We start from the raw sequence: 24618 nt of genomic DNA, 5'->3' as shown, positions 1-24618 counted from the left end.
TGACCAGGGGGATCGAAACGACAACTCATCTTCTATAAAGAAAGGGTGAACTGCCAGGATGGCTATAAATCAACAAACAACAAGTGCTGGCAAGAATGTGGAGAAAAAGGGAACCCTCGTGCACTGCTGGTGGGAATGCAGACTAGTGCAGCCACTGTGGAAAACTGTGTGGAGTTTCCTCAAAAAATTAAAAAACAGAATTGCCATTTGATCCACTTCTAGGAATATATCCTAAGAATCCCAAAACACCAAATCAGAAAGAATATATGCAATCCTATATTCATAGCAGCGTTATTGACAATAGCCAAGACGTGGACACAGCCCAAGTGCCCATCAGTAGATGAGTGGATAAAAAAGCTGTGGGACATGTACACCATGGAATACTATGCAAATGTGAAAAAGAAAACTCTGTTAACCTTTGAGGCAGCATGGAGGGACCTGGAGAGCATTATGCTAAGGGAAATAAGCCAGTCAGAGAAAGATAAAATACCACATGATCTCACTTTTGGTGGAATCCAATGAACAGAACAAACTGATGAATAAAATAGAACCAGGGGCATTAAAGCATGCAACAGACTGATGAATCTCAGAGGAAAGGGGGAGATGGGAAGAGATTAACCAAAGAACTTATATGCATATTGGCATTGCCCATGGACACAGACAACAGCCTGGTGAAGGCTTAGGGTGGGGCGGGAAATAGGTGGAGGGGGAAACAGGGAAAATAGAGGGGACATCTGTAGTACTCTCAACAATAGAGATACAAGAAATACAAATGAAAGGGTGAAAAGAGACAGCCAGGAGAATGGAGAATACTTTGCGTTATTTTTTTTTTTTAATTACAGGAAATGAGTTACACCGAGGCTACAGGTGAGAATTTTCTCACTCACGTTCCGGAAGGTCGGGGTGCAAACACCTCAGACTCATACAAGAAACCACCACTCGATTAGCTTGAAAGTGGATCTGAGCTCCTCAGCGTCCCTTCCTCCCATGTGCTCTGATGTTATCCACCTGCAGCCCCAGGCATCTTCCTGGTGGCTGCCAGGGCTTGGTCCACAGGCCTACCCTGCCTGGCTTTTCTGCTCACTCGGGCTCGGTTCAGGCACCTCTTGCCAGTGTCCTCCGTGTGAAACCTTACGGCTGCGCCAGTTTTCAGCCAGTGTGGCCAAGAGAGCCAGGAGCACCAGCACGGCCGCGCCCAATTGGATCAAGTTCTGCACCATGTAGTCTTGGCTCATGGTACCTAGAGGCACAATTCAAAGGGGATGGACCGTCACTGGTCATGTTCCATATCATTTCAGCTCCAGAGCCCAGGAATGGGAGCTCATTTTTATTTTTATAAATATATATTTTAAATATATTTTTTATTGATTTCAGAGAGGAAGGAAGTAGGAGAGAGAGATAGAAACACCAATGATGAGAGAGAATCATTGATTGGCTGCCTCCTGCAGGACCCCTACAGGGGATTGAGCTGGCAATCCTGGCATGTGCCCTGCCTGGGAATCAAGCCTGTGACCTCTTGGTATGTGGGTCGATGCTCAACTACTGAGCTACACCAGAAGGGCAGAACCAATATAATCCCATTAACCAATGCCACCCCAATAAATTTAAGATAAAATTTTTTTAAAAAGAAAGAAAATCAGAGGTGGGTCACTCTAAGGATGTGTCAGGGATCTGTTGTCTCAACAATGTCCCTTAAACATGATTCTGAATAATGGCCTCTCCTTTTTTTCATTGGGTGCTGTCTGGGGAACTCTAGGAGAGGAAGTGAAAGCCAAATGTGACAGGAGTGAGAAGAGCTTCTCTCTCCTCGGCCCTCTGGGTAATGGCCCTCTACTGCCCTGCTGTTGTTTCTCAATGCATCTCGCTATGTTCCTGCCCAATGCCAAGGCCCCGGACAGCCAGCCGGAGCCCAGAGGAGGAGGGCATAAAGATGGAAAAGCACTTACATGTTTAAGTGAAATATTTCATATATATGTCATCTGTAATACAGTATATGAAAGGTATCCTATATAATAAAAGGCTAATATGCAAATCGACTGAAGAGCAGAATGGCCGGTTGCTATGACGTGCACTGACCACCGGGGGCAGATGTTCAATGCAGGAGCAAGAGGGTGCAGGCTGGGCTGAGGGACCCTCCCCCCTGTGCTCAAATCTCATGCACCAGGCCTCTAGTAAACAGTAAGTCTAATATGCATGCGTATACCATACTCAGTTTGAAAAATAGAATATTCCTAGAACTAGAAAGGAAGAATAACCTAGTGCTTAAGAACTTGGACTCTGGAGGCAGCTAATTCTGTTGCAATCTAGGCTCATGTAATCTTAGCTGTGGAATAATGGGCAAAACCACAGAATCTTAACGATGTAGTCCTGGAAAAAAGACTTGAAATGTCTGTGTCTCCATTTTCTCAGCCTTAAAAAAAAAGAGATGACTTACTTATTGGGTTTTTATGATGATTGAGTGAGTATGAAAGATACCTAAAACAATGCCTGGCAAAATAAAAAGGTCCACGTATATTCAAGGTTTCCTGTGTAGTTCTCCCAAACCCTTCCCCCAGAAGTAAAAACTCTTGAATTAAAAAAAAAAAGATGAGATGTACAGCCCTAGCTGGTTTTGCTTAGTGGATAGAGTGTCGGCCTGTGGACTGAAGAGTCCTGGGTTCAATTCTGGTCAAAGGCATGTACCTAGGTTGTAGGCTCCTCCAGGCCCTGGCCCCGGGCCCTGGTCGGGGCCCATGCAGGAGGCTACCAATCGATGTGTCTCTCTCACATCGATGTTTCTCTCTCTCTCTCTACCTCTCCCTTCCTCTTTGAAATCAATAAAAATATATTAAAAACAAAAACTTCCACTGGGAGTTCATGCCTTTTCCTGAAGGATGAACAGCACTAACTTGATACTGCAAAGAAAATTTAAAGTTGTCATCACAGAATCCATAGGTCAGGACAGCTCACCTCCTTTCAAGAGGTCATGATGACCCAGACCTGGCCCAGCCTTGACCAGGAATGCGGTTGTGTATCTAGGAGATTTATCTTAAGACTGTGGGTCACCACCATTTCCCCTAATTCTGCCCTTTTTGTATGTTAATCCTGAGAGGTGGTGTGAATTCAGAACTGGGTCGTGGACAGCTCCACCCCCCTTTCCGTAGGGCGCCTAGCTATGTCTCTTTCTAGTGTCCCTTCAATTTCTTACAAAAGGGGCGTAGAAATATGAGCATGTGACTTTCATATGTTTTATGTAGAGTTCTTCCAGGTCTAAAATTTCAAAATGGTTTACCTTCACTACAAGTATGTTTCAATCTAATATAGACATTTTATCCTCTTGGTGTGTTGAGCATGAAGAACATGTTCAACAAAACAAAAAAGAGCTTGTTATAAAAGAAAAAAATAGAAAATTATGTTAAAAAATCAATATGTGATTGTAGAGTTTAGAAAACTAAATATGACAGTCTAGACATGAAGTAAGCATAAAAGTTCACCGTGTTCCACGGACTCACCAACTGGCCCAGCACCACCTGATGGAAAGACCATACTCCCCCCCATCCCCCGCCCCATTGCACGGCAAAGATCTGTCATGATCGAGGTGACTCCACGCGAGGGGTCTGATCTGGAGTCTTCCTTCTGCTCCTTTGGACGAGGTGCTTCTGCTTTTCAATTTCTCAAACTGCCACCATCTCCATCTATACCTGACAGGCTGGTTTCCATCACCCCACATCTCAGGTAGGGTGAATTCTCACCACATTTGTAGGAGCGGTGTTGGTATCACACGGCTACAAATGAGGGAAGTAAGACCAAGAGCGGAAGCAGGTTGCTCAAGTATCCTCCAACCAGTCAGGCTGTGGTAGAGCCACAGTAGTTATTTAAAGTATGTTTCTCAGTGTGTCTTACTGTCTTGGAACAGGACTCTCATGAATGACAATTTTTTTTTCTGAAACCTGAAAGTTCTCTACAGTTTGAAGAGAAGAGTGACACCTGGCATCAAAGGTGCTCTGAAGGGGTAGAAATGACTCAATGATTTACCCCCAGGAGATAGAGAGATCCCGTTGCTCATAGAGACAGAAAGTCAGGTGGAACCTGTGTGAGATGTAGGACCTGTGTCCCAGGGCCAGGAGGAGGTGCTGAGCTGCCCTGTGGGAGCAGGTGCATCTTGCACAGCCCCCAGGCTCCTCCCTCCCCACCCCTGGGCTCACTGTCCTGAGGGCCCCATGGTGCCCCCAGTCAACAAGGCAGGGAGAAAGGTCACCTTCACATACCCCAAGGCAGCCGTCATGTCCACCACCTTCCTGAGCTCTGAGCTCCACACCCTCACTCCCTTCTCCAGTTCACTCTCCACATGGGCATCTAACCTTATTTCAGAATCTGTCCATTTTTTGCTCAAATTCCTTCCAGGGTCCTCACTGTCTTTAGGGTAAATCCAGACTCTTCATTTTGAACAGAAGGCTGTTCATGATCATCCAGATGGGACGCTCCAATCTCAGCTCTAACTTCTGCTTCCTTCAACCAGACAGGTGTAGTTACCCCATGAACACGCACACACACACACACACACACACACTCATACACACTCATACAAACACACACTCATACACACACTCATACACACTCATACACACACACTCATACACACACACAATCATACACACACACACTCATACACACACACTCATACACACACACTCATGCACACACACTCATACACACACACACACTCATACACACTCATACACACACTCTGATGCACACACACACACACACGCACACTCACACCATCTATTATTGAACATGCTTGTGCTCCTTCATATCTGCTTTCTTAGAGTTCTATAGGACTAGCAAGCTCCTTCCCAAGGCCACAGCTTAAAGCACAGGCCTAGAAGCAACACTGAGGTTCCTTCTTCTCATTTCTCTTCCCTGCATGTGTTGTGACTGCTCAGGGCTATGCAAGGATTGTGTGGTAAATCCATGTAAGACATTCATGGAGCGTGGCTGGAAACACAAGGTTGGAGTTCAGTTACAGTCGATGTTATCTTTTATTGCCATGCATTTCATTTCTCTGGTTCGTTTGTGATACATGGCCCATATGATCTTCATAACTCAGGCTGACCATCACAGTCCATTCCTATGCATTCCTTTTGCCTTATAGACAGAATCCCACATCCTTGCATGGGGAGGGCGGGGTGGGGGTGGAGCACGCCTATGACCAGCCACCACCTCACCCTCTCTTACTGTTGATCAGAGACTCTCTATGTCTCTAGGGTTCTCTAGAATGTTCCTTCCTGTCAAGAATATTCTCACTCCCACCTCTTTGGACTCCATCTCTTCAAATAGCCATCCCCTCAACCATGGTCTAGTCATGGTCCCCAGATCTTCCCACATTTTCTCTCCTTTCTCCTTTGTAAGTGAAGTCATTGGAATATTAGCCTTCGAATGCCCATACTCGGCCAAGAAGAATTTGCAAAATACAGGTGATGGGTCTCCTGGATCCAACACGGATGTATTTCTGGTTCAGGCACAAATACTCGGCAGATAGTAGGTGATCAATAAATATTTGCTTATGGACGAGTCAAAGACCAAAAGTCAATTATGTTCATGGGAGGAAATTAGTAACTTCTATTCAGAGGATCGAGTCAGGACAAGGACCTGGGTCCCGGAGTAGGATTTCAGATCCGGCAGAGTCCTGGGAGTCACAAGCGACTCCAGATCTGGGCTGTTTCTCCAGAGGCCCTGGGGTCCTCCTGAGCACGCATCATGGAAAAAACCCAGAGCCAGCCCAAAGAAGGGGCCGTCCCCGGGCTGTGGGTCCACAGCTGTGACAACCCGGAAGGGCGGCAGCAGCTCCTGATTCGCCACATCCTGTGCGTATCTGTCCTTCAGGCCCAAGGCCTCCTCCATCTTCAGAGCAGGAGCCCTCAGAGGAGACGCCATGACGTCCATCCTCACTGCTCTTCTCTGCCTTGGTCAGTTGCGGACGTGGGGACGGGGAGCAGGCGGGAGGGGGAGGCTCACACTCTGTTGCTTATGGGGAACCTCAGGCTCAAGCAGCTCAGATGGACCAGACAAGATGGGAAGGGATTCAGCTGAGACATCCGGGTACAAATCTCTCACAGAGACTCTCTTCCAGGGCTGAGTCTGGACCAGAGGATCCGTGCGCAGGCAGGTGAGTCCTCCCCAGGCTCCATGTCTTTCCCCTTACTTCATCCCTGAGGCTCAGGAGGGAGCACAGAGGTGCTGGGATGAGGAGATAAAATGAGAGGATTTGGGGTTGAGCTGGGGGAGGAGGGTGGGGAAGGTTTTTTTAAAGAAGCCTCTGGTTTCCTTTTAGGGACCCTCCCCAAACCCACCATCTGGGCTGAGCCAGGCCCTGTGATCCCCTGGGGGAGCAATGTGACCATCTGGTGTCGGGGGATCCTAGAGGCTCAGGAGTACCGGCTGTATGCAGATGGCAGTCCTCTGCACTTGGACAGACAGAAATTGTTGGAGCCTGGAGAAAGGGCCAAGTTCCTCATTACAGGATACTATGCAGAGAGATATACCTGTAACTACCTCAGCTCCACTGGCTGGTCAGGGCACAGTGACCCCCTGGAGCTGGCGGTGACAGGTGAGAGGACACTCAGGGGTCCCAGCCTCAGGTTCTGCCCTCAGGAAGGGGGTCTGCTCTCAGGGTGTCTCCCTCTCACAGCCTAGCCCTGGGGGATGTGAGGGATGTGTGAGAACATTTAACACGCTGCCTCCTCCTCTCCTAGGAATCCACAGCAAACCCAGCCTCTCAGCCCTGCCAAGCCCTGTCGTGATCTCAGGAGGGAACGTGACCCTCCAGTGTAGCTCAAGGCAGGGATTTGACAGGTTCTTTCTGACCAAGGAAGGAGATGACAGGCTCTCCTGGACTCTGGACTCACTGCCACAACCCACTGGGTGGTCCCAGGCCCTGTTCCGTGTGGGCCCCGTGACCCCCAGCCACAGGGGGACGTTCAGATGCTATGGTTATTTTGAGAAGAATCCCCAGGAGTGGTCTGACCCCAGTGACCCCCTGCATCTAACGGTCTCAGGTGAGCGGCCCCTGATCCCAGCCTCTCTGAGCACAGGCAGCTTAGGGTCCCGCCCCCAGGATTCATCTGAGGTTGGATGAGAGTGAGGGGTCTGAGTGTTGCTCACTCAGCAGAGATCTGCCCTCAGAGACCCTTTCACTTTTGCTGAATCATCTCCATGAACTGGGTTGAGAAGTTGTTAAGTGGGCAGGGGGAGTGTCTTCGGGGATCACAGAGCAGATGTAGGAGAAGCGACAGAGTGATTTGGAGACTCCAGAGTGAGCCCCAGCCTCACCCCTTTCTATCCTCATTTCCAGGACCCTCTGGAGGCCCCAGCCCCCCACCCACAAGGCTCACCGCCCCAGCTGGTGAGTCCTGGGGAGCTCTGCTCAGAGGGAGCACAGCCCACCAGTAAGTCCTGAGAGTCTGTCAGGGGATTGAGTGACCCAGATCCTCAAGGACGGGCTTGTGTCCCAGGGGGGCTGGGAGACCCAGGGCTCTGAGGCAGGTGATGGGTGGGGTTATAATGGCAGAGGGAGATGTGGGGGCGCAGGCTGGGGAGGGGGAGCTGGGCTCATGTGGGGAGAAGGCAGTCCCCACCACTCACCTGTCATCCTCATCTCCAGGAGGCTCTAAGTCAGGTCCCCAGACGGGTAGGTGAGAGTCCTTGGGGAGGTGGTGGGTTCCTCCATGGGGACAGGGGCTGAACCATGGGGGGCTGAGGGGTCCAGGCCACTCTGGATTCGCTGACTTGGACACCCCTTCCCCTGTCTGGGCCTCCGTGTCTCCAATTGTGAAAGGAGAGAATCCATGTCCAGAGCTTAGATTTCCTGTCAGTTCTGGCCCTGACCTCCTGGGAGAGGGGCCTCACAGGGAAGCCCCCAGGACGTGATGTTATGGGGCCTGTTCCCTCTGTCTCAGTGATGGTGACACTGTGCAGGGAGGGACGGGCAGGACAAGGGTCCGGGCACCCAGTCCTCCCACTCAGCTCAGGCTCAGCTCAGAGGAGGGAACAGGGAGGATCAGCCCTGGTTCAGCTCCTGGCTCTGCTGCTCCTGCTGTGGGGCTGGGCGGTCCCTTCTCTCCTCTGAGTGTCAGGTTCCTGTCTGCTCATCCCTGGTCCCAACCTGCTCACAGGCTGCTGGGAGATGAGGTGACATAAGGGCCTCACAGAGCTCAGGAGGGCAGAGCCCCCAGCTTAGCCTGACCTTCCAAAGGGGGTGTCTGGGCCTGCTGGGTGGGGATGGATGAGGGAGAGACTGAGAGTCCACGCCACACCCTGCCACTCCTCTCTCTGCTGTGCTGTGGGCAGGTACTGAGGAAGGACCCTCAGCTCCAGATAGTCGTGGACAGGCCCCTGCAGAGGAGCCCAGAGCAGGAAGCTGGTGTCCCCCTGGGGGGCAGTGTGAGGACAGCACAGGGAACCCACAGTCCTGGATTCCAGTCCCAGCCCTGCCCTGTCCTGGCTGGGTGACCTGGGGCATGTGGTTAACCTCTCTGAGCCTCAGTGAAGTGGGTGGTGGGGTCAGCAATGCCTGGTGCATGACTGTTGTGAGGTGAGAGGAGATGAATGACAGACCTCAGCATGTGCCTCGCACACAGTAGGTGCTCATTAAAAAGCATCATTGCCTCATTCATGACATCACTTGTGTCCAAGGTCAACAGTGGTACCGGTATGTCCTGACTGGGGTCTCGGTGGCCCTGGTCCTGCTGCTCTCCCTCCTCTTTCTCCTCCTCCGACACCGACGTCAGAGCAAAGGCAGGATGTCAGGTGAGTAGGCTACGGGGTTACCTGGGTCATAGGAGGGGGGCTCAGAGCACCTGCCACAGGAAACCAAATGGATGGAGAAGGTCCAGCTGGGAAAAGGATTTCTCCAGAATCTCAAATCAGAAAATCTTGAAAGAAAACAATGGTCAGCACAGATGTACAAATATAATTTTCATCATTTTCAGTCTCATGAAATATGCACACAAGTGAGTGGTAAGGTTCCTTCTTTCCTGTGGAATCACAGCGGGAGGGGATCCTAACCTCCCAGGGCTGATTCTGTCCCTCTTGACCAGCCCAGAGAGGGTCTCATGTCCAACCTCCTGCAGGGATCACAGACCCAGAGCCCAAGGACAGAGGCCTGCAGATCATGTAATTTCTGCCCCAAAGACTCGAGACTCCCACAGCCCATAGCCCTCCCGCCCCCAACCCCTGCCCTGGCCCTAACTCTCCTGTCTCCTCCCCCAGCTGTAGCCCAGCAGCTGATGCCCAGGAGGATCTCCTCTGTGAGAAAAAGAGACAGCTGGCCTGGGGGAGGGGGCACAGGGTTTTGGGAGATGACGGGGAGGGTTAGGCTGGGAGCATGTGGGGTCAGGGTGAGGACTGAGATGCACACTGTGTGACCTGGCTTTGCACCTCACCCTGGGTTAGTGGCCCATCTGGAACAGGTGTGGTCTGCAGCCTTGAGATCTCGGGGACCTGCCAGGAGACACACCTCTGTTCTTCCCCAGCAGATGCTGCCATGAAAGACCCGCAGCCTGGGGAGAGCCTGGAGCTGGATCCTCGGGTGAGACCCCTGCTCCTGTCCAGGCCACCAAGGACCTTCTGTTGCCCAGTTTAATCCAATGGACCCTTCCCTGTCCCACCTCACCTGCTTCTCAGCAGCGTCCACACTGACCTCCCCTAGGCCCCCAGGTCGTCCTGTTGTGACTCACTCCTCCTGGTTTCCTTGTGACCTCATGGCCCCTCCTACGTGGCCCCCTTTGCCGGCCCCTCGTCCTCTTTCTGACTTTGTGCAGCCCCAGGTCTCAGGAGGAGGCAGGAATGAGTGACTCACCCACAGGTGCCCAGGATCCCCTTCATTCATTCACCCAGCAGATGTGACAGGGCTCACTGGTTACCGGCTCCATTTAGGGCCCACGGTGCAGCCCTGAGCCACACTGTCTCCACACGCCTCGAGCTCACCTGTGGGCGAGGGAGACAATATGAAAACAAGCAGACAGTGTCCCAGAGAGCAAAGTGCTGTGAAGGAACATAAAGCAAGAGGATGGGATAGAGTGCATGGTGGTGGTGGGGGACAGGGAAAGAATGGGTGTAAAGGTCCTGAGGCAGCAGGACATGCTTCAGGAGGACGGGCCATGAGGCTGGAGCCCATTGAGCAAGAGAGAGCACGGTAGGATAAGAGTCAGAACCATAGAAGCATCCAAAGGCCTCAAGGCTCAGGAAGGCCCTGCAGATTCCACCAGGAGAGGGACGTGATCTATTTAAAGTGTCAATCATCTCTCTGGCACCATGAGGACAATTGACAGGAGGATTTCTACTGTGGAATCAAGGACACGCTGTTCTGTCTCACTGTCCCCAGCAGAACAGGCAGGATGAAGGCCCCCAGGGAGTGACGTACGCCCAGGTGAAACCCTCAAGACCAAGACCCAGGCAGGGAATGGCCACCTCTCCTTCCTCCCTGTCAGGGGTATTGCTGGACACAAAGGGCAGACAAACCGGAGAGGACAGACAGGTGGGTCCCATCCTCCCCAGGCCCCAAGGCTTCTCAAACCCCAACCAAGTGTCATCCCTCTCTCCCCCCAACCCCCCCGCTCCAGGCTGCACCTGACGCCCCACAGGATGTGGCCTACGCCCAGCTGAACCTCTTGGCCCTTAGACGGCAGACAAGTGCATCGCCTTCCTCCCCATCAGAGGAGCCCCCAGAAGAGCCCAGTGTGTACGCTGCTCTAGCCATCCACTAGCCCAGGAAGGACCCAGACCCCACGCTCCAGGGAGGGGGCCTGCAGGGACCCCAGAAGGCATGAGTACTTCCCCCATGGACATTCAGCTAGTGACCCTCGCCAGCCTGGAGACCAGATGTGGACCCCCAGCAGCTCCTGGGACCCTCTGGGAGTCTCTTGGTTCTATAGCAGGGGTGGGCAAACTTTTTGACTCGAGGGCCACAATGGGTTCTTAAACTGGACCGGAGGGCCGGAACAAAAGCATGGATGGAGTGTTTGTATGAACTAATATAAATTCAAAGTAAACATCATTACATAAAAGGGTACGGTCTTTTATTTTTTATTTAGTTTTATTCATTTCAAACGGGCCGGATCTGGCCTGCGGGCCGTAGTTTGCCCACGGCTATTCTATAGTCAAAGATAACCAAGCCCTAGCCTGTTTGGCTCAGTGGATAGAGCATTGGCCTGCGGACTTAAGGGTCCTAGCTTTGATTCCGGTCAAGGGCACATGCCTGAGTTGTGGGCTCAATCCCCAGTGGGGGCTTGCAGGAGGCAGCCGATCAATGATTCTCTCCCATCATTTATGTTACTATATCTCTCTCCCTCTCCCTTCATCTCTGAATTCAATAAAAATAAAGATTACAAAAAATAACTAATATGCCTACATTCTGAAAATGAAGCAACAGACTTTTCAATAATCAATGTGTGAACCAAAACATAAGTGCATGTTTTAGATTAAATGATCATGTAAATACTACACATCAGGCCTATAAAATGATGAGATTAAAATCCATGAATGAATACATTAGAAAATTTAAAAAAACCTTTAAAAATCAATGTCCTAAGTTATTATATCAAGAATTGAAGGCCTGGGGTGGGTCTGGGTGGAGTGGGGATGTGGAGGACAGATAGGAGATATCGGTAATACTGTCAACAATAACACATACACTTAAACAAAGAATTTAGAAAGTTTGCTATGAATCTTTAGCTCCGTAGAGGACTGGGTAAGAAAGAGGTCGCATGCATGCACAATGAAATAGAAATCAGCCAAAAAAAAAAAAAAAAAAGAGAGAGAGAGAGAGAGAGAGAGAGAGAGAAAGAATGAAATGCTGATATTGAGACCACAGGGATGGACCTGGAAGGTATTATGCTGAGTGAAATAATTCAGACAGGGAAAGATTTCACTTGTACCTGGAATTTATTTATTTATTTATTTTTGTACCTGGAATTTTTAACATCAGCAAACCAAAGGGAACAAAAACAGACACATAGAAATGAAGAACAAACTGATGGTTGCCAGATGGGAGAGGAGGAGGGATGGGTGGAAAGGGGAAGAGAAAATACTCAATAATGTGAGGTAACTTTATGAAACTAATATGGTATTGTATACCCACAATCTATACTAATAATAGCCTAGATGGTCATCTCGCCCTCATGTCGTCACAAGATGGCCGTCACAAGATGGCTGTGCACACAGTGGAGGCAGGGCTTGGTGGCCGCTCCATGCGATGAGGCCTGGGCGTCCCACAGCTCTGTGTGGCAGGGAGGTGGCCGATCCCGGCATCTCTGCTGCCTTGTGTGGAGGAGGAGGGTCATGGCAGGGGAGGGCAGTTGTGGGCAATCGGGCTGGCAGGGGGGCAGTTAGGCATCAATCAGGCTGGCAGGGGAGCAGTTAGGGGGCAGTTAGGCTGGCAGGCAGAAGCATAGGGGAAATCAGGCAGGCAGGTGAGCGGTTAGGAGCCAGCGGTCCTGGATTGTGTGAGGGATCCCAGATTGGAGAGGGTGCAGACCGGGCTGAGGGACACCCCTCTCCTGTGCATGAATTTCGTGCACCGAGCCTCTAGTACTTGAATAAAAATATTCATTAGTAAGAGAAGAGCAAATTTTACACATGAAGATGTAAGGAGAAACATGATAAGGACAGGAGGAGGAGGGGTGACTGCTGAGACAAAAACCCAGGAACATCTACAAAGCCCCCCCCCCCCCAATTCAGTTTTGAAAACATGAATCCCATGAATAAATCTCAGCCTGAATGCCCGAGAGAACATGGAAGAAAACACACGTGTCTAATACTAACGATGGAAGGGCAGACAGCATGACCCATTGTGCAGGGTTCAAAAATACAGGGCATCCTGAACAATTGGATGGCCACGTATTACACACGGCATTTAAAATGGACACCTTCGGGTGCAAAATTTACTAAATGGGCACAGATGACAAACAAATCTCTATCGCCATCTACACCAAGCATGTCAAACTCGTGGCCCGTGGCCCGCATGTGGCCCACAACAAATATTTTTGTGGCCAAGCCAATATAACGGTATGTACAAAATGTTTTAATAAAAATTTTGTAAATTAATCTTTACAATATCCTGTTATACATAATTATTAATAACAAATGACAACGTTTGCTAATGACTGATGACTATAATCGTGTTGCATTCATTTCCCTTATGAGCCTTACGTGCCTTACGCGCAGGCGCACCATTTCTCTCCGCTAATACCAGCAGCGAATATTTCAGTGGCAGATGGCCACATCGTTAGTCTTGTACTGACTTGTTTGGTGTGTGCAACAGGAAATATTTCGTTTTCAGAGAACAAGAAAAATAGGTTTATTTGCGTGATGCTTTTTAATCTGTGCAGTTCTTCAGTGTCTGGTAGGTTAATGTTCAATAAAAAATATTAATTTTTTTAAAAAAATGTTCTATTATTTTATGTGAACGATGACTCATTTATTTCAGCCCTTCGTATTCAGCATGTCTCTATTGAAATAAGCCTACATTTCCATGAAAATGTAAGCTTTTGTTTTATTTGCAGCCCACATACACTTAAACCTTGTTTATTTGGCCCATGTTAGCCTTTGAGTTTGACATGCCTGCTCTATATGGATTAAATACAATGACTGTGTCATCCAAAATTGTCCCAGGCCCCGCAGGAGTGGCTCAGCTGGTTGAGTGACATCCTGTGCACCGAAAAGTTGCCGGTTTGACCCTAGGTGGGGGCACATATAAAAGGCAAACGATGGATGTTTCCCTTCTTCTTGTTCTTGTTCCTGATCTTCTTCTTGTTCTTCTCTCCCTCTTCTCTCTCTTTCCCCGCCTCTCTCTCTCCATCAAAAATTGTCCACAACCAAAGTCCTGTGCATGAAGCTTCCTTGGCAATTTCTTCCAAAAACTTACGAAATGCAGGCACCCAACCCCCCAAGATTACACACTTTTCCTAGTGAAAGAATAAGAAGAAACACATCCGAACACTTTCCATCGGGCCAGGAGAATGCCAATCAGAGGTCATCACCTGCAATTCAATGCCTACATGATCCCCAACTTGGGGTGCGGCAATGTGGGGACTTCACACCAGGACCCCAGTGTCACCCCGGGAACGGCTCCCCTGTGTCCACACAGATTTGGTGAAGCCGACCCTGTGGTTCCTTCTCTGGAACCTCACCCCCACCCCCATGACACTCCCACTGGCTTCCGCTTATTTCTGTGAGTTACCCCGCTTTCCTGTCACTGTTCCTGTCACTGTTGATTCTCTTGCTTGTTTGGACTGTGACCCCGTGTTTGAGGACCAATAGCCCAGCATTTCTATGTGTTTGGAGGAGAAGTGACATGTGGAGGGTGCCTTCAGTGACCCCTTCCCTGTGAGGTCCGACGCCAGGGTACCCACAGGTTCTCCTACCTGCACCTGAGCTCCTTGTCCCGTGTCATCTGCCCGACTGCACCACTGCGTGTCTCAGGGGCTCTGCTCCTCCACAGCAGGGCTGACACAGCGGGGGGGGAAATAGCACCAGGAGAGGAAATACTTGCTGGGGGCGGACAGTCTGCAGACCTCACTGCTCTCACTGCATTCAAAGTCTGAATTGCCTCTCACCTGTGGAAAAAATTCAGTTTGAGAAGGAGAGTCCTGCCCAGGGAGAAGGAGCACGAAGGAAGCAGAAGTGACTCAGACGTTTCGAAAGAAGCAGAACAAGAGAAAGGGGGTGCTATTAATAGAACAAGGAAGTCGCTAAAGGCAAGTGCTAGGGGAGAGAGAGACCAGGCCAAGAGGGAGACGTTTTATTTTACTTTTTAAAAATTTATTTCTTGTTGGCTGGAGAAGATGGCGGACGAATAGGCAGATCTTTACGCACCTCCTCCCGGGGCCAGACTGGAAATAGGACTGAACTGGGGAACATGCACCCGCAGTTACCAACTGAGGTCCAGCTGAGGAGGAGGCAGACACATCAAGGAAGGACAGAAAACACCCAGAGACCAGCAGGAAGGGTAAGGCCTCGAGAGGGGCTGCCCCAGCTCTCACGGGGGAAAGGGGGTTGGGGGGAGGAAGGCGGAGGGTGAGGAGGGGTCTCTTTGCTGTGGGTGGGTTATTTTACTGAGGAGATCAAGGCCTGGAACCCGGGCTGGGTTGCACAGCTCGGAGAACCAGAACCGAGACCGTGTAACATCCAGCTGTGTAACATCTGGCAGGGCTGCTGGCCAACCGGGTCAGACAAAATGCTGCAGGGTTGTTGTTTTTTGCTGTGTGTAATAACAGTTCACTTATTTGTATCGCTGAATAGTATTCCATTGCATGGATATGCTGGTTTGTTGAGCCAGTTCATTTGTTGATAATACTTGGGGTTTATTTACAGTTTTTTTTTTTAAAAAATGTTCTTTATTAAAAAAACAAACAAAACCCCCCCTCCATGGCCGCCACACACACACCAGAGCACAGAATTTTCATTTTCAGCTCCCCACCGGAGGCTTCAGTGGTGGGAAGTTGCCCGAGGAGAGGCTGGGGTAGGAAGCAGCGGGGAGCGGGGGAGACAGGGAAAAGAGGCGACTGGGAGACCTGCAGTTGGCTCCCCCTTCACCCCACCAATGAAACAGCCATTTTCCAGAGAGGCTCAGGCCCATTCCAGATGCCATGGCTCAGGAAAAGGGAAAAACCCAGCCCTCGGTGGTGACACAGCTGCCCCCGACCCCAGGCACCCTGCCTACAACACCCTACATCTTGTATCTACAGAGGAGACAGCCGCAGAGGCCAAGCCAACGGGTTTGAACAGTCTCAGGAAGCGTCAGTCACTGGCCTGGGGGTGGGGCTGAATGCCTGTGCTTAGCAACCAGGACCCTCACGGGAGAGCTGAGAGCCTGAGAGAAACTCCAGATTTCCAATGGGCTGCATAAGTGGATCTCTGCCCAGCTGAGGGCAGGAAGATATTCCGGGACACTCTGAGAGGAGTAGCTCTGGGACAGGAAACATACCATCCCTTTCCCTGAAATCTGAATGGCACCTCCCCCTTAGGGGATTCCCAGAGGTCTACACTCCCAATTCAACTGGAAGCTCTTTCAGAAACAGACTTTTGAGTGATTAAGATGGACAGCTGGCTGGCAGGTGAAGGTAGGTGGAGGTGGAGCCTGGGAAACCTGAGGGAGGTTGCTGACCCGACCCTGTGTCTCGTGCTGCAAAGACAGATTGGGAAAACAAAACCAGAAAAAAAAGGAGAGAGAGAGAGAGAGAGAGAGAGAGAGAGAGAGAGAGAGAGAGAGAGAGAGAAGAAAATAGAATTAGAAAAGGAAACAGAGAAGTATGAAGTTTAAAGCCACCTGCCTGAATCTACAGCTGACCCCCAGCATGTGGCTGCCTCTGCTTGGCTTGTCTACATGTGGGGAAAACCAAAACAGGGGCCAGGGGTGGGTCAGCCAACGTGCCCAGGCTCCCTGTGATTGGCCTCCGCTTTCCTGCACCTGCTGGCTGGCTGCCCCGCTGAGACACTGAAAAGGCTTAGTCTCTGAAACAGCCTCTGGTGGCATCAGGAGCTTGGGGTGACTGCCTTTCCCATGAGGGGAGGTTCCCTGTGCACTTCAGGGAAGAGGGTGGGTGTGTGTCCCCATCCAACCAAGCCCTACCTCTGAGTCTGCCCTGGATGGTTTCCTGACTCAGCAGGCAGAGCCCCTAGTAGTCATGTGGGTGGAGCCTTGGAAGCCCAGAGGCTGGGTCTGTGGGAGCTAGTGTTTCTCTCAAGTCTCCCATGAGTTCCCTGGATAGTGGGGGGAATGGCCCCATCCCAAAGCAAGTCATTGACAACCCCTGCCACTGCCCGGCCTCAGTAGGACTTCAAGTGCTTGGTGGGGCGAATGCCAGAAGGTGGAGGTCGTTGCTTTTCCTCAGGCTGATGCTACTTGAAGTGGATCAATTGTTCCGCCCAAGAGGAATGGCGGCCATGGTATTGGTGGATGCTCTAGCACTGGGTCCTGGTGGCAGAGCCTCCACACCTCTCCCCAAAGCCGGACACCCCAGACTCTCCGTGGGTGAGTCCAGTCTTCACATTCTCCCTCTGCCTGTGGGTGAGTGGCTGAAAACAAGTTTTGTGTGTTGACCCTTTATTAATTTATTTCAATTATTTTAAAAAAATATTTTAAATTGATTTCAGAGAGGAAGGGAGGGGTAGAGAGAGAGAGAGAGAGAGAGAGAGAAACATTAATGATGAGAGAGACTGCTTCCTGCATGCCCTGCACTGGGGATCGAGCCTGCACCCCAGGCATTTGCCCATGACCAGAATCGAACCTGGGACCCTTCAGTCCACAGGCTGACACTCTATCCACTAGGGCAGTGGTTCTCAACCTTCTGGCCCTTTAAATACAGTTCCTCATGTTGTGGTGACCCCCAACCATAAAATTATTTTCGTTGCTACTTCATAACTGTAATGTTGCTACTGTTATGAATCATAATGTAAATATCTGACATGCAGGATGGTCTTAGGCTACCCCTGTGAAAGGGTCGTTCGACCGCCAAAGGGGTCGCGACCCACAGGTTGAGAACCGCTGCACTAGGGCTTTTTATTGTTTTTTTTTTGTTAATCCTCATCCAAGGATATTTTTTCCATTGATTCTTTTTTTAAAAAAAATATATTTTATTGATATTTTACAGAGAGGAAGGGAGAGGGATAGAGAGTTAGAAACATCGACGAGAGAGAAACATCGATCAGCTGCCTCCTGCACACCTCCTACTGGGGATGTGCCCACAACCAAGGTACATGCCCTTGACTGGAATCGAACTTGGGACTTTTCAGTCCACAGGCTGACGCTCTATCCACAGAGCCAAGCCGACTAGTGCAGTTCTTGCCCCTTTTATATGAAATTGAAGAGACCTTAGAAAAGAGAAAAATCTAGGTGCCCTATGGATGGGGCTGGAGCTGTCCAGGACCCAGTGCTGAATTCACAGCACCTCTCAGGATTAACATACAAATAGAAGAGAATTAGGGGAGATGGTGGTGGTCCATGGTCTTAAGATAAACATCCTGGATACACACCCACATTCCTGGTTAAGGCTGGGCCAGGTCTGGGTCAGCTCGACCTCTTGAAAAAGATGAGCTGTCCTGACCTGTGGATTCTGTGATGACAACTATGTGGTATCAGGTTCACTCTCTTCATTTGTCCGGAAAAGGAGTGAACTCCCTGTGGAAGTTTTTATAGCAGAGGTTTTGATGACTTATTTTTCAGTTGTTAAGGTGAAGCTCAAGAGGCAAGTTCACAGGATGTGGTGGGCAGAGTCCCCACACCACAGTGTGTGCAGGGCACAAGGAGCTGGTCACACAGGAAGAGGACCAGCTCTCCTCACCCCCAAAATAGCAGGTGCTGAGGGTCTGACTTGAGCCACATCTCTAAACTGTCCTGTGTAGTTTTCCTAAACTCTACAATCACATATTGATTTTAACATAGCTTGCTGCCATGTGAAAGTCAAAACAATTATTCCATTTATAGTATTTAATATTCTGGTGCTACACTAATGAATAAAATGGTTAAGGATATGAAACAATTTTCAGCTGAAATATGAAATTCTCTCCCACTGAATATCTATTAGGCCTTCTACTAGTTGCACATATAACTCTCCTGACAACAAAAAGCAGAGTGGCAGTTGGATTCTGCATCTCTAGCAGAGAAGGAAACCTACAATATCAAGTGTTTGTTGTTTTACGGAAATCATTTTTTGTGTGCATTGTGGGGAAGCACAGGGCTTGGTTGGAAAGTCTCTAAGGAGGGTTCTCTGATAGGTCAGAGGCCTCTAGGCAGTGGTTCTTAACCTTCCTAATGCCACGACCCTTTAATACAGTTCCTCATGTTGTGGTGACCCCCAACCATAAAATTATTTTTGTTGCTACTTCATAACTGTAATTTTGCTACTGTTATGAATCGTAATGTAAATATATGATATGCAGGATGTATTTTCAGGGGTCACGACCCACAGGTTAGAGTCCGGGGAACCTTGCCCAAGGCGGCAGACCCTGCCTTGACCTTTCCAAACAAGTCTGAGTCTCCGGGTGTTTTGCTGGAATCTTTATGTTTAGACTTCAAAACGTCCTTGCAAAAAGGACGCATATGCTTTCTCAAGGATGCTCACCCTGCTGATAGTATCTAGTAGTTTATTTTAGTTCAAACTGTTATTACAATAAAAGCCTAAGGAGGCAGGCGAATGGGGCTTCCTGGTTGCTATAGCCAAGCAGTCCCTTAGCCCTCTCTTTCACAGAAACATGTATCAGAGTAATCCATTCATCTGTCGTTCAGGATCTGCTGTTCAGTCACGGCAGTGTACGAGTCAAACCACAGTTTCTTCTATCAGAGATCAGAGAGAGGAGAGAGGGGAGGAGAGAATGAGACACAGTGAATTAGTTTGGTACATTTGTCACAACAAAATACAATTAATTAGGTGGCTGAAGACAACAGAAATTAATTTTATTAGAGTCTGGAGACGAGAGAGATTCATTGACGGATGGAGATAGAAATAGATAGACGATAGATCAGCCGTGGGCAAACTACGGCCCCGCGGGCCGGATCCAGCCCGTTTGAAATGAATAAAACTAAAAAAAAAAAAAGACCATACCCTTTTATGTAATGATGTTTACTTTGAATTTATATTAGTTCATACAAACACTCCATCCATGCTTTTGTTCCAGCCCCCTGGTCCAGTTTAAGAACCCATTGTGGCCCTCGAGTCAAAAAGTTTGCCCACCCCTGCGATAGATAGATAGATAGATAGATAGATAGATAGATAGATAGATAGACTGAAACACAGATATATAGACACACAAATATTATACAAAGGGATACATAAGTAGGTGTATAGATTTGCAACTTCCCAACATATGCTATCATCAGTCTCCATTACCTGCCCTGCTCTCTAGGTAAGGTTTTCTTACATCAGGCCCAAGGGTAACTTTTCCCAACTTTACTGAGATGTAATTGACATATAACATTGTGTAAGGGTTAGGTGACAACGTGTGGATGTGATACATGTAAATATTGCAATATGACACAAGGTCAGCCTTAGCTAAAAATCCCATTGAAAAGTCACATAATTGCTCCTTCTTTTGGTGGTGAGAGCCTTTAGGATACAATCTCTTAGCTACTTTTGGGGTGATATGATACAGTATTGTTTACTGTGATCACCATACTGTACATCAGCCCCTCAAATTGTTCATCTTATCACTGAAAGTCGATACTCTTTCACCAACATCTCTTCTTTCCCTACACTCCCTGTGGTAGCCATCATTCTTCTCTCTGTTTCTACTAGTTTGGCTTTTTCAGATCCCACACATACGTGAGATTAATCAGCATCTGTCTTTATCTGTCTGATTGATCTCACGTAGCATAACGCCCTCCAGGTTCCTCAGGGTCATTACAAATGGCAAGGTTTTCTTCTCTCTTGTGGCTGAATAATAATCAATTTTATGTTGATTCAGAAATGGGCATCTCCCACCAGTCAGAGTGTTCTGCACATGTGCTTGCAGGGGCAGCACTCCCCCAGACAGTCCCCACAAACACCGACGTGCTGATGCCACATGGGGGCAGCTCTGGGGAAATGACACGGGTGGCATCTGGTGAGGAGAAGAAAGACTGTGGGTCCAGGGAGGGTTCGGGCATCATGTTGGATTTTTAATTCCCAGGCTTGCACCCGGCTTAGCCCATTTATTCAGTTATGGAGCCCAGGTTAACTCCTGTGAACTGAAGAGGTGAAGAATCAATAATGTCCATCTGGTAATGTGGTGATTAGAAATAAAGAATATTTTATTACATGAACGTGGGGGGCATGAGGCATTAGATGTGGGGACCTACACCAGCCATGTGGGATGGACCCTCAAGTTAAGGGTTGAGAAAAGAAGGGGGGGTCATCACAGAAAGTTAACCAAGACAGGTAGAGAAAATAGACATTAAATGGAGGAAGAGTCCAGGGAACACACAGACATTTCCTTCACCCAAATCATGTTTATTCCCCTGGACATTCCCAGAAGACAGTTTCCCCAACTATGGTCCCGACTTTCCTTCAGCACCTCCTGGGATCATGAGATGGGCTCCAAGGCCCCCTATCTCTGAATAGTGCACTGTTCCCTCTGTGTTCACGTCTTGGCTGCATCGTGGGTCCTTTTCAGGCTGTTTTGAGCCTCAAATAGCAGCATCCCAAGCACCACCAGGACCAAGCCAGCCACGCCCATCCGGATGGAATTCCCCACGGTGTAGTCTTGGGGGTGGGAGGTGAACAAAGAGGTCACAGAGATCAGAGCGGACCAAAGTCACCCCAGAAACCCTGGATGTCCACCCAGGACACCCACTGCCCTTTGACAGGACATGACCTTCTACCCCCAGCCCCATAACTGGGATGTCTCCCACTCACCCATCTTGAGGTCTGACCTATTTGGTGACAGGCTGAGGGTGTCAGCTGCTCCTGAGAATCATGACATGAGGGTGTGAGTGAGGACCTGGGGAGACAGGAGTTTTCCTCCTGGGCCCAGTGCTCTCAGATGCCCCACTTCTCAGATGATGACTTTTACACCATCCCTCCATGAGCCTGTCTCTACTAGGCCGGGTTCCATGGGCTCTTCGTTGGATAACTCAGCCTCCTGTGATCCCTGAGTTCAGAACTTGTTCTGAGTGACTTCGGTAAGAGCTGTACTTCTCGAGTTGAGGATGATGGAAAACAATGATCTCAATGCAGAAATAATTTGAAGTTGTGTGTTTCATGTCTTGTTGGAGACACAGAACTCATAAGGCTAAGCACCTACAACTGAGAGCTCCCACTAAGTTGACAGCTGAGGACCCAGGGTCCATGGAGGAAGGGTTGGTGGCAGGGGATTCAGAATATCTTGTCAATGGCAAACCCCTAGGCCTCCGCACTTCTTACTGTCTGAGAATCTCCAGAGACAGGGCCCCGAGGTGACAGCTCAGCAACAGGGTCAGGGCCCTCACCTGAGACCAGGAGCTCCAGGGGATCACTGGGGAGTGACAGCAGGAAGGGGGAGGAGCTGTGTGAGCTGTAGCACCTGTAGGTGCCCCCGTGGGCTGAGGTCACAGGGCTCATGGAGAACTCTGCCTGGAACTGCTGAGCTCGGTGCTTTGATCTCAGACCCAGGGGGGCAACAGCTGCACCCTCTTTGGACAGAAGGAAAGTGTCCCTCGGGCTCTGTGACTGACACAGCAGGGTCACGTTCTCTCCTGAGGCCACCCTGGGGCCTGGCTGCACTGAGAGGGAGGGTCTGTCAGGCAGGTGTCCTAGAGAGAGGGAGGGAGGGTGAGGGCTGCCTGCCCACCTTGTTCTGACCTGAGAGTCACCAGGCCTCTCTCTGAGGACCCTCCTCTCTGTCTGTCTCTGTTTCTCTGAGTCTCCCTTCTCCCCTTCCACCCACTTGCCTCACTCTGTCTCTCTCCCTCCCTGGGGCCCTGCACCTTCATTCTAGCCTCACCACCTGGGACCCCTGCAGGACCTGTACAGAGTCTGGGTCCCTGATTGAACCCACTGGCTCCTCACCTGCCACCAGGATGTCCAGGGGGTCACTGGGGGCCGACCACGCAGAGGAGAGTTTGTATCCACCGTAGCATCTGTACTGGCCCCCGTGGGAGCTGCTTTCAGTGTCTAGAAGGAAGTTGGCTTGAGAGAGCCCAGCCTGGGGCTGCTGTACAAGACTCTGGAGGAGGTCCCATCCCCCCTCCTTGTGCAGAGCGAATCTGTCATAGCCGACATCAGAGCGACACTGGAGGGTCAGGCTCTGTCCAGAGGCCACGATGGGGCCCTGCTGGCTCAGGAGGGAAGGCTTCCCAGACTCACCTGGGGAGACCAGACATGAGTTATAGGGGTTGTTCCTCCCATAAGCCTCCTTCTCCCATCCTGGCATCCAGGTCTCACTGTTGCTATGTTTCTGACTCATGAGCCCCTTTGCTCCACTCACCTCACCCTCTCACATGGGGCTCCCCTCAGAGCAAGGATCCCAATAATGTGATTGCTGCCTCAATCCTTGGGTGAGACAATAATGGGACTCACCTGGGACCAGGAGCTCCAGGGCATCACTGGGTGGTGACCACACCTGCAGGTTCTCTCTGTAACAGCCATAGCATCTGAATGTCCACCTGTGGCTGCGGGTCACAGGGCCCACAGAGAACTTGGCCCGTGATGTTTCTCTGGGCTGTGGCTGTGTGTCCTGCATCCAGGAGAGCCTGTGATCTCCTTCCTTAGTCAGAATGAACCTGTGAAATCCCTGCCATGAGCTACACTCAAGGGTCACATTTCCCCCTGAGGTCACGACAGGGCTGGGCAGGGCTGAGAGGCTGGGTTCATGGTAGTATCCTAGGAGAGACAGAGACTGTATGACTGTATGTTAAATGGATCTCATGTCCCCCAGAGCTGGGCTGTGAGAGGGAGACACCCTGAGAGCAGACCCCCTTCCTGAGGGCAGAGCCTGAAGCTGGGACCCCTGAGTGTCCTCTCACCTGTCACCACCAGCTCCAGGGGGTCACTGTGCTCTGTCCAGCCAGTGGGGCTGAGGTAGTTACAGTGATATCTCCCTGCATCATGCTCTGCCATGCGTGTGATGGAGAATTTGCCCTTGTTCGTGGGCTTCCATTGGCTCGGTGTGTTCCATTCCACCTGTTTTCCTTCCTTGTAGAGTTGAAACATCTGGGCCTCCAGGGTTCCCTCACACCAGAGGGTCACAGGGCTCCCATAAGAGATCACAGAGCCTGGCTCAGCCGAGAGGGTGGGTTTGGGGAGGGTCCCTGGAAGGAAACCAGAAGCTGCATTACAAAGCCCTTCCCCACCCTCATCCCCCAGCTCATCCAGCACCTCTGTGCTCCCTCCTGAGCCCCAGGGGTGAAGTAATAGGTGGGACATGGAGTCTGGGGAGGACTCACCTGCCTGCACACACGTTCTCTGGTCCAGACTCAGCCCTGGAAGAGAGTGTCTGTGAGAGGTTTGCACCTGGACGTTGTAGCTCATTCTCTCTTCTCATGGCCCCATCTACTCGAGCTGCCTGAGCCTGAGCCTGAGGTTCCCCATGAACAAGGGTTATAGCCACCCCATCCCCTCCTCCTTCCCCTCCCCGTGTCCACAACTGACCGAGGCAGAGAAGAGCAGAGAGGATGGACGTCATGGCGTCTGCTCTGAGGGCTCCTGCTCTGCAGATGGAGGAGTCCTGGGCCTGAAGGACAGAGACACACAGGATGTGGTGGGTCAGGAGTTGCTGCCACCCTTCCGGGCCCTCAGAGCTGTGAACCCACAGCAAGAAGACCACCCCGCCCTCGGCCTGGGTGTGGGTATTTCCATGATGAGAACTCAGGAGGACTATAGGCCATTGTAGACTCTCAGCCCAGATCTGGGGTCTTTTATGACTCCCAGGACTCTCTGCCTGGTCCGAGCTCCTGCTCAGAGAGGGCAGGACTCAGGTTCTCATCCTGAGTCCACCCTCAACAGGCTGGCTCTATATGCATCTCACTACCTGTTTCTCAGCCTCACACAAAAAGAATTCTCTTTCTGTCCTTGATGGGTCCATAAACAAGTATTTACTAATCACCTGCTAGGAATTTATCCAGGTACTAGAAATACATCCGTGATGCAGGAGATCCCTTTCTTGTATTTTGAGAACTCTAATTAGTAG

At 50.2% G+C, this 24618-nt stretch overlaps 2 protein-coding genes across 2 annotated transcripts; one reads left to right on the top strand and one right to left on the bottom strand.

Moving 5' to 3' along the window:
• Positions 1-1058: 1058 nt before the first annotated feature.
• LOC118655103 (leukocyte immunoglobulin-like receptor subfamily A member 6) lies at positions 1059-23612 on the bottom strand. Its single transcript, XM_036306542.1, has 5 exons — positions 23456-23612; positions 23010-23312; positions 22500-22796; positions 21941-22243; positions 1059-1240 (listed from the first exon to the last, which is right to left on the bottom strand). Exons 1-5 carry the CDS (start codon positions 23547-23549, stop codon positions 1059-1061), a joined length of 1179 nt encoding a protein of 392 aa, XP_036162435.1. The 5' UTR covers positions 23550-23612.
• On the top strand, positions 5900-10961 carry LOC118655145 (leukocyte immunoglobulin-like receptor subfamily A member 5). The gene is made up of 8 exons (XM_036306620.1): positions 5900-5948; positions 6113-6148; positions 6314-6589; positions 6735-7037; positions 7334-7384; positions 8674-8787; positions 9516-9568; positions 10602-10961. The coding sequence occupies exons 1-8, from the start codon at positions 5915-5917 to the stop codon at positions 10743-10745; spliced, it is 1011 nt and encodes a 336-aa protein (XP_036162513.1). The 5' UTR covers positions 5900-5914; the 3' UTR covers positions 10746-10961.
• Positions 23613-24618: the final 1006 nt, after the last annotated feature.

Source organism: Myotis myotis, unplaced genomic scaffold, assembly GCF_014108235.1.
Source record: "Myotis myotis isolate mMyoMyo1 unplaced genomic scaffold, mMyoMyo1.p scaffold_m19_p_42, whole genome shotgun sequence".
NCBI lineage: Eukaryota > Metazoa > Chordata > Mammalia > Chiroptera > Vespertilionidae > Myotis > Myotis myotis.
This window is presented reverse-complemented; position numbering and strand designations above follow the sequence as displayed.